This window comes from Chinchilla lanigera, unplaced genomic scaffold (genome assembly GCF_000276665.1).
Source record: "Chinchilla lanigera isolate Chin_1 unplaced genomic scaffold, ChiLan1.0 scaffold00081, whole genome shotgun sequence".
NCBI classification, from domain to species: Eukaryota; Metazoa; Chordata; class Mammalia; order Rodentia; family Chinchillidae; genus Chinchilla; species Chinchilla lanigera.
Genome location: NW_004955482.1, coordinates 702,002 through 714,578, shown reverse-complemented (window position 1 = coordinate 714,578; position 12,577 = coordinate 702,002). Strand labels below are relative to the sequence as shown.

The following is a 12,577-nucleotide window of genomic DNA, read 5'->3' as shown; positions in this document are numbered from 1 at the left end:
CATTGAAGGGATCAGCTGTGGGAGATGATTTATAAGGAGCTCTATGTAAATCTGTAGCTACCTATTAATTGTGGGTTGGACCAGGGTTGGTGCACTTCCTGTTTGAATGGTCTGTTAGGAAATTTCCTGGCTTTCCTGGTCATTCAGTTTCTGTCACTTGGCTCTGCTGCTGATGTGACGACACAGTGTGTAAGTAATCAGATATGGTTGGGGCCTGTACAGCTTTATTTCTGAAAGTGTGTGCCCACAGTGACTCCCTGGGCTCCAGGGTAGAGAGATTACTTTAGAGCCATGCTATGAGGCCTCGGAGTTGTCTTTGGCCTCCAGTCACAGCCCTGTGGACTACGTTCCAGTTTACTCTCTGGCCTCTCTCCTGCTGCCTCCCCCGGGGCAGGGTTCTGGTGAGCACTTAGCCAGCCTCTGTTCCAAGGCCCCTTTAGTTTCATAAGCTGGACCTCTGGATGGCATTGGAGGCTTCTACCTACCTGCCAAGAGAGACGTACATGGAGTTTGTGCTTGCTCTTCAGAGAAAAGATGCAAAATGAGCATGTGGCATTTTCTAATTAGGAAAAAGCTTACATAATTAAAACAAAAATTTATTGTGCTTAACAGCCAAAAGGCTGGAAAAAGCAAAATGAAGAACGTCTGTGAGTTCTAAAAGAATGGATGGAGGTGCAGGTTGTAGAGAGTTCTTACTAGTTCTTGGGCAGGAAGTGGGGCAGCTTCATGGACATTATGCCACCTGTGGTCACAGTCTGGGGATGTGGTGAGCTTTGCTCACCTGGTATCTCGGGAGGATGTCTTGGGCTGGTCTCATAGGTCTCATAGGTCCTGGAGCCCTGTCTTGACCCTGCTTTGTTGTCTTCCCTGTTAGACTGTGGCATCAGCCAGGCCCCTGCTGGACCCTGCCCAGCCCTGCCAGAGGCCGCTGCCTACCCCATCTTCTTCCTCGTCCCTTACACCTGTCAGTGTCTCAGGCCCGGGGCCCCTGCCTGCACGGTCCCCGCCAGTGAGCAGACCCTCCTCAGCAAGCAGCAAGGCATTATCTCCTGTTACCTCTCGGTCTCCTGGGGCAGCGCTGCCAGCGGTGCCAGCCCCTCCCAAACCGCAGAGCCCTGCACAAAATGTCACAACATCCCAGGACAGCCCTCAGGAGAAGCTGGCAGAGCAAATAGCCCTGGTAAGTGTGCTGAAGCCAATTAGAACATGTGTGCCAAGGAGGTGGGGTCTTCCTGTGTTGCTCAAGCTGACCTCCAGCTCCAGGGCTCAGGCCCCAGGCCTCTTGGCATCAGCCCTCGGAGTACCTGGGCCAGTAGGTATGAACTCTCATACCTGGCCTGTGTTCTAGTTTGTGGAGTATGGTTTTGATTTTGAAGGCTGTGATAATTTAAAGCTGAACACCTGTCCCTGAGGACGTTCAGCATGGCTTGGGGTTATTAAAAGCCACAGTTGAAGCCCAGGGCATCCCCTCCTCCAGTGGAAGCAGGCTTTGTGAGGAGTCTCTTCCTTGTGACTTGATGATGTGCGAGGCTGCTTTCCTAACAGCTGCAGGGGAGGTGGCAGTGGCCAAGCAGGCTGGTGGGCCTTGCCGGGTGGGCCTCTCCTAACATTGCTCTCCACCATGGAGCACGTGGTTCTTGCTAGATGGTTAAGCATTTACTTAATCCAGCTTCATTAGGGGAATAAAAAAGATATAGTACATCAAAATAGAGTGTTACAAACCCAGTGCTCCTCATTATCTGACCTTAATACAGTGATCAATACATGGCAGTCTAACTTCCTACATTTCTCCCTGCTCTGACTGTTTTCAAGCAAATTTCAGCACCATATTGTTTTCCTTGTAAATATTTTGGTATAAATTTTGGGTGTTGCTGAGTGAGGTGGTACATGCCTATAATTGTAGCTATTTGGGAGACTGAGGCAGGAAGTTCCAGAGTTAGAGACTACCCTCAGCAGCTTAGGGAGATCTTGTCTCAAAATAAAAAATAATAAAAAGCACTGGGGCTGGGAATGTAGCTCAGTTTTTGAATGCTTGCTTAGCACGTGGTGGCCCTGGAGTTTCTGGTGCTGGGAATGGAAGTGCTTTTCCACTGAGTTACCCCAGCTGTGTTTTATTTTGCTTTTAGAGATGGGGTGGGCTTGCTGTTCTGGCCTCCTCTGAGGCCTCTTTTTGTACCAGGAATTGAACTCTGGACCCTGCCCTTGCCAGGCAGGCACTTACGCCACTGAGCTATATCCCTGGCTCCTCCTCTGAGGCTTTTGGAAGAATCACAGCCTCATTCCTCTGAGCAGCCCTTGAGCCATGTGACCAGTATCCAAAGTTCATCTCCTTATGGTCTCTCCCTTCAGTGCCTGACTGAGCCTCTTCCATGGCAGGGTTCAGATATTGGGGCCTAGGTTAGTGGAATACGCTTACCAGTTGCATGCTGACCCCTTGTCTCCCCATACTGTACCCTTCCAGGAAAACCAGATCCACCAGCGGATAGCAGACTTGCGGAAGGAAGGCTTGTGGTCCTTGAGGCGGCTGCCCAAGCTGCAGGAGTCCCCTCGGCCCAAGTCCCACTGGGACTACCTTCTGGAGGAGATGCAGTGGATGGCCACAGACTTTGCCCAGGAACGAAGGTGGAAGTTGGCTGCTGCCAAGAAGGTGAGCTTGAAGCACAGGCCGGCTCTGTGGTGAGTCCATGCTCGGGGCTGTGGGAGATGGACACGAGCCTGCATTCTGTGGGCTTGAAAGAGTGTTCTCTTGCATGTGGAAGCAAGGCAAATAGCAGGGTTTGCAGAGCTGCAGCCTGGACTGCTGGGAGAGCAGAGCCATGCCTGGCTGCAGTTCCGCTGTGGAGCCGGGTTCCTGCCCTTTCCTTTGGCTGGCACTTTCCTTTGACTTGGAATCAGCAAGCCTCCCATGCCCCAGACCATGCTGGTGCCCAGGCTGATTGGAAGCCAAGGTGGCCAAGGATCAGGAATGGGGTGGGCTTAGGAGTGGGATAGCTAGCGTGTCCTGGCCTTTGTGCCTGCCTGTCTGCCTCTGGTGCCTCAATGCCCAAGTCTAGCTCACTGAGCGCCAACTTCGTCACTGTGCCCACAGCAGATACGCAGTCCTAGGAGAGCCAGAGGCAGCCCTCAGAGAGCCCCTGCTGCCCTGTGTGTCATGGGCTGCTGTGCTGCCCTTATTTCTGGTGCTCAGGGCCCCCTGCCCTGTGCACATCCTGCCTCTGACACCCCACCCCTGTTAATTTGTATTTGTTTACTTATCTGTTTGGTATTTGAGACAGGGTCTTGCTATATATGTTAGAAATAAGCCCCCGGACTCAATTTGTTGGTGTACATAACGAAGCACACAGGCACCAAGAAATCTTGACAAAGCTTGTTACTTTTACAAAAGTGAAAGCATGAGGCAGCCAGGTGCACAGGACAAGGAAGGGGTGCCCTTTTACTCCTAATGAAGGAAAAGCAGCTGACCTTTAAATTCATTGGCTGAATTCAAAGACTTATAACCTGTCGTGGTTAACTAGAGCGGTGGTGGTAGTGGGGAGGTTGGTGTGTTGCTAAGTTACAGGGGTTGTGAGGTTTAGAATGAAAAGTCTTTGGTTTTTATCTTGGGAACTGGCTGTGTTCTGGGTGAAAGTAGTCACCATTTTTTGGAGGTGAGTATGGAGTCACCACTTGTTTTAGCTTTGGTCTCAGGATACGAATGGGTGGGGTGGGTTAAGGTGGAGGTGAGTACTGAGTAGATGGCCAAGTCGTTTAAGCCCAAAATGAAGTAGCTTTTGACCTTGTGCTTTGTCAGAAGAGACAAAGCCTACTTCTCACAGTTTCCCCTGTCTCATGTCTTTGTACTTTTTTGTTGTTGTTATTGAGACAGGGTCTCACTCTGCAGTTCAGGCTGGCCTTGAACTTGTAGCCCAGGCTGGCCTCCAACTTATGTATTCTTTTTTTAAAGCTTTGTAAGCAGAAGTTTATCTTTCTATCATGTTTTTCTTTCTTTTTTTTTTTCTTTTCTTTCTTTTTTTTGTTTTTGTTTTTGTTTTTGTTTTTGTTTGAGACAGGGTTTCATTGTATAGTTCAGGCTGGCCTTCACCTTGAGTTCACCCTGTAGTCCAGGCTAGCCTTGCACTTGTGGTAATCCTCCTGCCTCAGCCTCTGGAGTGCTGGGATTACAGGCATGCTCCACCACGCCCAGGAACATATTAGCTAGATTACATCACGGAGACTGTCTAGTAAGGGTAGTGTCTAGGCAAGAATAAATAACCTTGAATGCACCAAAGCGTGGGCGCTGGAATGGAAAAGTAGTTTGGGGAAAAAGTCACATCTAGACACTGTTTTTAAGGGACTGGAATAACTGACTGTTAGACCTATACACAGGTCTACCCAGAAACTGTCAACAGGGGTCAGTGGTTAGACCTCCTTTTTGATGTTTTGCCTGTATTATTATTGTTACTTTCATATGTCTTTGGTTACACACTTTTGCTGGGTGTCTAAGACCAAGTTAAAGTGAGACCATTATTAATCAAAATTAATTTTTTTGGGAGCCAAATATCAAAGTCAGTTAGGGTTTTCTGGAGGTTATTTGTGGGCTCATACATAGAGATGCTCAGGTCTTCGGTCAGCATTAGCTGCCAGAATGGGTAACAGTCCTGCTTGACCACGGAGCTTCCTGTGGAAGCACAGAAGACATTTTCTCTTTAGTGACTCATGTTGAGTACACTGTACCTCTGTTGATACCGTTTTTGTGGCTAGGGTTGGGGGGGGGTCCCCAATAGTCTCCTTGCTCAGAAGGTTGAGGGACTCACCAAAATTATAGGATCTTATAGAAAAGGTCCCCTCATGTCCTGGGTCTTCGTTCACCTCAGAGGGCCAGGGTCAAAATATTGGCTGTCTTCTTAGCCCAGATACCTTTTTAGCTTTGGTCTCCAAACCTCAGTTGTTGAACACCCAGGGAATCAGTTATCTAAATACTGAGTACCTTGAAGTATATAATATAACCAGGGAACTATTATTTTTTTAAACCAATCATGGTTATCTTAGAAGTTGAATCCCTGTAGAATATTAACAGATAACAAAGTTTTATAGAGAAAAGCTGATATTAAGGACAGTATAACACATTATCATAACAATCACACTGACATTATATTAGAACTATTAGGTTTTCATATTTCCTTTGAAATATATTTAAATTTTTGTGTTAGTATAAAAATTTTTTGTTATCTTTAAATGACATACAGCTACTTCTATCTAATTTGTTACCTTTTAATCACTTTTGTTACCAGAGTGATATTTAAGTAGAATGTACCCTACATATGATTGATGTTTAACCCCTAATCATTGTGGTGACATTGTCTGGTGTGTATAAGGTATAGGCACATCAAATTATCGGGACACAGTTATATAACAGCCTCAGAAATATAAACCTGGAAAAGTCCATCATCAAGAAAAGTATAGTCTGGAGATCATCAGTATGGCAAGATGTCTTTTTCTAGTCTTATATCTTAAAAGACCTAAATGCTTGAGAAAATACAAATGTATTTAATGTACTAGAAGGTTAGCAATAATTAGCATCATGGCTATATAGAAATTGTAATTGCTTTAGACACAGAGAACTGAACCTTTTACTTATGACCCACTTAAATATATTATGATAATTTAATAACTACAGAGGCGTGGCATCATAAGACCCTGGGAACTGGACAAGCCGCCCACTAGTGGAGAAACTGGACAGATTTTGGTCTAGGCAGCTGTTTTTAATCACAGAGAGGAGTCTTGTTTAACAGATTTCCAAGTTTAAGGGGTCCTTTCTTAGTTACCTTAATAGTTGTTTTAGATGTCTCATCATAGCAGTTAACATTTTAAGCCGTATATATTATCTTTGACTAAGGAAAAAACTCTTTAAGTTGTTGTATACAGACAATAATAGACATTGCATTTATAAAACTAACTCTGGACATTATCTTGATTATCTAACATCCTGGATGGAAACATGTCACCAATCTTTAAAATACCTTTATTTTTATCAACTGATTAAATTAGTCTGTGGTTAAGCTATGTGAACCGTATAAAAACATAAAGATTTTAATCATACATAATCTTTGTTTTCAAACTCTAAGGCTTTTATTTGTAAGTCTCATGTGAGTTTGAAGTCTCTTACCTTCATTTTGTAACCTATTAAATGGTCTAGATAATTGGTTTTTATGTGGGAGGCCAAAAGAGCCAGAGCTTTTACTTATTTATTTATTTATTTATTTTCTTTTTGAGACAGGGTCTCGCTATGCAGTTCAATTGGCCTTGAGCTCACTTTGTAGCACAGGCTGGTCTCAAACTTGCAACGGTCCTCCTGCTTCAGCCTCCTGAATGCTGGGATTACAGGTGTGCCCCCACCACACCCGGCAAGTCAGAGCTTTTAGATCAGAGTGTATTCTTAGAATTATTGGCCAGGTTGAGCATTAGCTGTAATAATCTGCCATAGGTTTATTATTATTATTATTTTTTTTTTTTTTTGGTTTTTCTCTGGTACCGGGAACCGAACTCACGACCTTACGCTTGCCAGGCAGGCGCTTTGCCGCTGAGCTAAATCCCCAGCCCCTGCCATAGGTTTATTTTTTTTATTTTTTATTTATTTATTTTTTTTAATTTTTTTTTTTTGTTTTTTGTTTTTCTCCGGTACCGGGAACCGAACTCACAACCTCGCGCTTGCCAGGCAGGCGCTTTTGCCGCTGAGCTAAATCCCTAGCCCCTGCCATAGGTTTATTATAAGTTGACTAGTCAGAGCTTTTTGGAGTGATCAATTAGTGTAGACATTTTTTGTAATGATACTGGTAAGGAGGTAGGAGAGAAAAACATCTTACTATAGACTTGTAACCTGAAAGAGTAAGGAGGGTGAAGAAAGAGCTTTGATGTTTTGTCTTTTTTTTTTTTAATTTACCTTTGGAGAAAAAAAAAATTCAATAGATCACTAGATCACATATCAAGGAAGTCAGTGACCATGCCCCTGCATGTGGTACAGGCTTCTCTACTCTGCATTTCTCTACCTTTTTAGTAACTAACAGAGAAAAGTTAAAAGGGTGTGAGTTGTCCCCTTTTTTATATTTAGCCCAGCTTTTGATTTAAAATTATTATTATTATTATTCTGTGTTTTTGAGATAGGGTCTCACTATGCAGTTCAGGCTGGCCTTGAGCTCACTTTGTAGCCCAGGCTGGTCTCGAACTCCCGAGTGCTGGGATTACAGACGTGCACTACCACGCCTGGCGTTAAAATTATTTTTCTATAATTTTGGTTGTATTTTCCCTTCAGATGTTGAAAACCAAGTCAGAGAGGACTGCAGAGGCCTGGGAAGGAGTGACAGAGAGAGCCAGGGCCACAGCCCCCTTGTCCTTTTGACAACAAGGAGCCTTTGGATTCCAGCAAACCAACAAGCAAACATACACTTTTTTTTAACCATAACCTGTATTCTCTACAAGAAGCTTTTTCTCAGTATATTTGAGCTTTCCAGTTCTGTCAGTACTCTTTATTTTTTTTTTTGGTTTTTCTCCGGTACGGGGAACTGAACTCACGACCTTGCGCTTGCCAGGCAGGCGCTTTTGCCGCTGAGCTAAATCCCCAGCTGCGTCTGTCAGTACTCTTTATCTTTCTAATAGGGCAGAACTTTTATCATACAACATCTTCTCATATGAAAAGTATATCTCTTACAGCCTTTTAAATATATTTTTCTCTGTCTTACTATAAACTTTTCATAACAAACCTGGCTGCAGCTACTTCTGTCCTATTTTTTTCTTTCTTTTTCTTTTGTTCTCAGATTGTTACAGTTTTAAATTTGACTGGCTGCCAACAGACTTTCAAGTAACCTTAAATTAGTACTCTTACCACCAGCAGAAAGCAGAGAAAAGAGCAAATTAATCCAGTAATTATAGTCAGGGAGTTCACAAAGCACAAGAACTGTTTTAAGAGTATTGACTAGAAACCAAAAGTTAATTTGTTAGCTAAAATTCGTAATCCTATTCCTCCCCTGCCCAGGGGAACTTCCCTCAGAGGAAAGAGGGACTGAGCCCCTTCTGGTCCCCTTTTTGATTTTGGGGCAATGGAAAATTTTGAACATCCTTTTGGCACTTTAAAATTTTTTTTTAACTGAAGATAAGATCAGTCCTCCTTCCCTTATGCAGCTGTGGCCACTGTGCCAGGACCAGGTCCTCAGGTGGCGCCAACTCCTGTTGAAGCTCGTCCAGAATGTTGGGGATTATATCCAGGCTGGGGAAGGAACTCCTGAGGGTCCCTTGTGGAGGGGACCAGAGGTGAATCCTTTTGTTTTTTTATTAAGTCCCTGAGGCTTTTAGGGGAAAGAGGACAACTAGGCTTTTTAGCCAACACAAGGCATAATCTATCTCTTCCTGAGACCTTGGTCTTTATCATTAACAAATTTACAGTCAGTTGACATACCCTGTCCTCCTCAGATCTGAACTTCAGCCAGAAGATGGATGGGGTGAGGATGGGGATTTATAGGCAAATGAAACAACAAAATCGTCTGAGCTTTTTGTTGTTGTTTTTGAGACAGGGTCTTGCTATATAGTCTAGGCTGGTCTTGAACTCACTTATGTAACCCAGGCTGGCATCGAACTCACGGTGATCCTCCTGCCAGCCTCCTGAGTGCTAGGATTACAACTGTGGACCACCATGCCTGGCCTCCCCCCACCCCCACCATCTGTGGGTTGTCAGCCTGTCTTAACATCAGTCCAAGGGAACCATCAGGGGATATTTTGTTCCCTGAGCTCATTGATTTCCTTACCTGTCCTGACTAGGAGGCACATTTATTTCCTGTTCTGCTTGTCCCAAAGCCTGCGGCTCAATCTCCTGCATGTGCAGAGATACCTTGCCTTGGGTTACTTTCGATGGATCTTGACCTCACCCAAGGTCATCCTGGGATAGGGACAGAAAAGCCTTGGGGGGGAACTGAGTGCTGTTTTGTACTTTTTATACCAGTCTGTGCACCATTGCCTGGTTCCTGCCGTTTCTTGCCTCTGGTACCTCTTTACATTACTGAGAGAGATCTTTGCCAGTCTGGAGATCTTGGAGGCAGATCCTCGTCCTGGAGGCCACTTTGCAATGAGGCCAGGGGATGAGTCTCCTCTTAGTGCGAGTTCCCATTTCTGAGACCCTGGGCCCCACAGTTGGGTACCAAAATTGTTAGAAATGAGCCCCCAGATTCAATTTGTCAGTGCACAATAATGAAGCACTCAGACCCTAAGAGATCTTGACAGAGCTTTTTACTTTTCTAAAAGCGTGAGGTAGCAGGTGCACAGGACAAAGGGAGGTTGCCCCCTTTATCCCTGATGCAGGAGAAGCAGTTGACCTTTAAATACATTGGCTGAATTCAAAAGCTTACCTATAGTCCAGGCTGGCCTTGAACTTTTATGGCAATCTGCCTGCCTCATCCTTCCGAGGGTTAGGATTACAGATGTGTGCCCAGCTGATTTCTCTCCATTTCTTTCTCTATCTGGGTTCCAAGAATAAAGTGTCTAAGGTCAGATCAATAGCATTTCAGGGAAAACCCAGCTGTTCACAGAGGGAAAGGTCCTGGATGCCCCACTGGGGCGGACACAGTGTTGGTACACACAGGGTATAGCATGGACACACAGACACTGGACTGGATAGGACAGGGCAGCTGGTGGGGGACAGGATGGACTGCAGAGTAGCCCTGAATCTGCTGCTCTTGGGTGAGTTGTGTGCCTTGCCCTCTTTGCTGTCCCTCCTCCCCAGACAGGCAAGCAGAGGGCCCTGAGCACATCATCCCACTGTGAGGGTGGCAGACGTGCTGTGGCTCAGTGCTCTGGGCATGTCGTCAGCCTCGCTTCTCCCTCCCTGCTTCCTGGGTGTGCTGCTGATGGGCAGGGCTCTTTAGGCAGTGCTTCTAGTGGGAGCCTTAGTCCTAAAGGGCTCTGGGTGCATGGGGTGTCAGCTTCTACAACGCACATTAACAGTTTAAAGTGGAAGTCTTGAAAAGGTGAATCAGCCAGGCACAGTGGTGCATATTTGGAATCCCAGCACCTAGGCAGCTAAGGCAGAAGGGTCGAAAGTTTTAGCCTAGCCTGGGCAGTTTAGTGGGACCTTGTCTCAGAATAAAAAATAAATTGCTAAGAATGTAGCTCAGTTCCCGTTAGTTCAGTCCCCAGGGACACACACCTGCACGCACCAGTGAACTGTCCTGACCCACAGTTCTCACGTCTAGGAACTGGTAAGCTTGGTTGCATTCATGCAGTGGAAGACATTTGGCCCATTAGAAGCGACATTAATCTCCCATTTATTGAATAGAAAAGTTCAATAAATGGAAAGAAGAGTGCAGTGCAGTGTAGTATTCCATGTGTGGGAAAAATGTGTATTTGTTAAAGTCACACTTTGTAGAAGTACAAATTGAAGGTTGGTGGTCTGCTTGTGCCAGTGTTTGTCCTAGTGCACCCTGAAAGCAGAAGAGGCTGATTCCTTTTCTCTAGCATGACACAGAATAGGAAATAACCTCCTTGAACTCTTATCTCCTAGCTCGTCAGAACTGTAGCACGCCAGCATGCCGAGAAGCAGCTTCAAGAGGAAAGGGGGAAGAGAGAGGAACAGAACAGACTGCGGCGCATCGCTGCCTCTGCTGCTCGAGAGATCGAGCACTTCTGGTCGAATCTCGAGCAGGTGGGGCTCTTGGGCCTGATGGCAGGTTTCTGCTAGCTGGTGCCTAGTCAGTGGGTGTGTCCGTGCCTGGAGATACAGGGCAGCAAGGAGCATAGGCCAAGGGGCTGGTGGCCAGGGCTCACCAGCGGTGCCCCTGTGGGAGCCTGTGTCCTGAAGGCTTCTGGTTTCCACAGTGCCCACTCACACACATAGGCTTTCTTCTGAGACGGGTTTTCATCTTAACACCTAATACCATGCTGCAGGAAGCAGTTAGGGACAAAACAAATGGAAATGCACCAGACTGGACATTTCTTTTTAAATAATGTGAAATGAGGTTGGGTAACTGCTTTCGTACTATTTGTGTGACTTGTTTTATATGTGGAACTTCTATAATTACATCTTAATAACTTGCTTGTTTATTTGACTTTTTGTATTCAGGTTGTGGAAATAAAACTACAAGTAGAATTAGAAGAAAAAAGGAAAAAGACCTTAAATTTACAGAAAGTTTCCAACAGAGGTATTTTTTTTTTCTTTTTTTAGGCATGCTTTTTTTTTATAAAGCAGTAGTAAGGGCTGGGAGTTTATCTCAGAGGAAGAGTGCGTGCTTAGTCTGTGTGGTTCTAGGTTCACCTCCAGTGCCAACAAGAAAAAGAAAAGCTTGAACAGTTTTCACAGGACCCTTTGCTCAGATGCCCTGGCCTTCAGAGTTGGGGCAGGCCCAGTCAGGGAGACCTCTGGGTGTGAGTGCTCCACCTTAGTGCTGTAATGCAGTGTGTGACGCATCCAGTTTCGTACTGTAGTTCTTGTGAGATGCATGAGTTGTGAACCAGGGCCTTCATGTCAGTAACTCTGGGAGCCTTCGCATCAGGGCTGTGCCTAGCTCAGTCTCTGGACAGCAAGAGGAACTCACTGGGGCGTGTGTCAGGTGTGGGTCCCTTGGGGCTGGGCTGGGCTGGCACTGTGGCTCTGCACCGTGACTCTTTCCTGTGTTTTGGCGGTGGCTGTCTCCAGTCACTGGGTACGTGGACCTGCTGGGAGCAGCACAGGCAGTGATGCCTGTCCTTCACAGTGTCTCAGGTTGCGGGGGGTACTCATCTTACTGATGGGGAAACTGAGGCCCACAGAGTCCCACAGCTAAGATCACAGTGGGAAGCCGCTCTCAGGCCTCAGGAGGAAGGAGGTGGGGCATACACTTCTGCATTTCCTTGCATGTTGGCATTGCTGGAGTGAAAGAACATCGTCTTTCTGTAGCTTTATTGACAGCTAATCATGTTTCTTATCTTTAGGAAGAGAGTCGCGATCTAAGGGATTTGATGCACTGTCAGAACACTTCCTGGTAGGTTCATGATGTTATTACGCTTGGTAAAGAAGGGAAGCCACGTAGGATGGCTCTGTGGTGCCCTGGGGCTCTCTGCTGCCCTCTAGGGCTCATGCTAAATGGACTCTTTCATGACTCTTGATCTTACGTTTGATTTTTATTCTGTTTCAGGATTCAGGATTCTCGGGAAGAAAGAGAAAAGCTAGCACATCTCTGACAGATGACGAAGGTCTGTCCCCTTCCTCCTTTCCTTTGGTGGCAGTGCTGCCCCAAGGCCCTCAGAGTCCATGGCACTGCAGTGGTAAAGGGCCATGGTCTTGTTTCTAAACCAGGTGGAGAGCGTCACCTCTGCGTTTGTGTAGGCGCCTTTCAGTATACAGAAGACTCTTGGTGTCTCTAGAGGACTCCAGGTGTTTTCTGGAGCAACACGGTGACATCTGCCTTTGTGAGGTTTGGAACCCAGTTCATCTGGAGAGCAGTGGGGTCACACGCTCTGATGGCTCAGGGCCACATCCGTTCCTGTCCATGGATTGGGGTTACCATGCAGGCCAAGGTTGGGTGGGCTGGCTGCTGCCACTTGCGACTGTCAGCAGCCAGGGGCTGTTGAGGAGGACTCC

At 46.1% G+C, this 12,577-nt stretch overlaps 1 protein-coding gene across 12 annotated transcripts in view; it reads left to right on the top strand.

The window, feature by feature from the left end:
• The window catches only part of Ep400 (E1A binding protein p400), a 107,016-nt gene that overhangs the window by 31,753 nt on the left and 62,686 nt on the right, over positions 1–12,577 (top strand). For all 12 annotated transcript variants that reach the window (XM_013503604.1, XM_013503608.1, XM_013503607.1 and 9 more), the window contains 6 exons: positions 875–1,180; positions 2,462–2,647; positions 10,523–10,663; positions 11,081–11,159; positions 11,929–11,978; positions 12,132–12,189. In XM_013503604.1, coding sequence (XP_013359058.1) covers positions 875–1,180; positions 2,462–2,647; positions 10,523–10,663; positions 11,081–11,159; positions 11,929–11,978; positions 12,132–12,189 — 820 coding nt within the window. The remainder of the gene's footprint in view (positions 1–874; positions 1,181–2,461; positions 2,648–10,522; positions 10,664–11,080; positions 11,160–11,928; positions 11,979–12,131; positions 12,190–12,577) is intronic.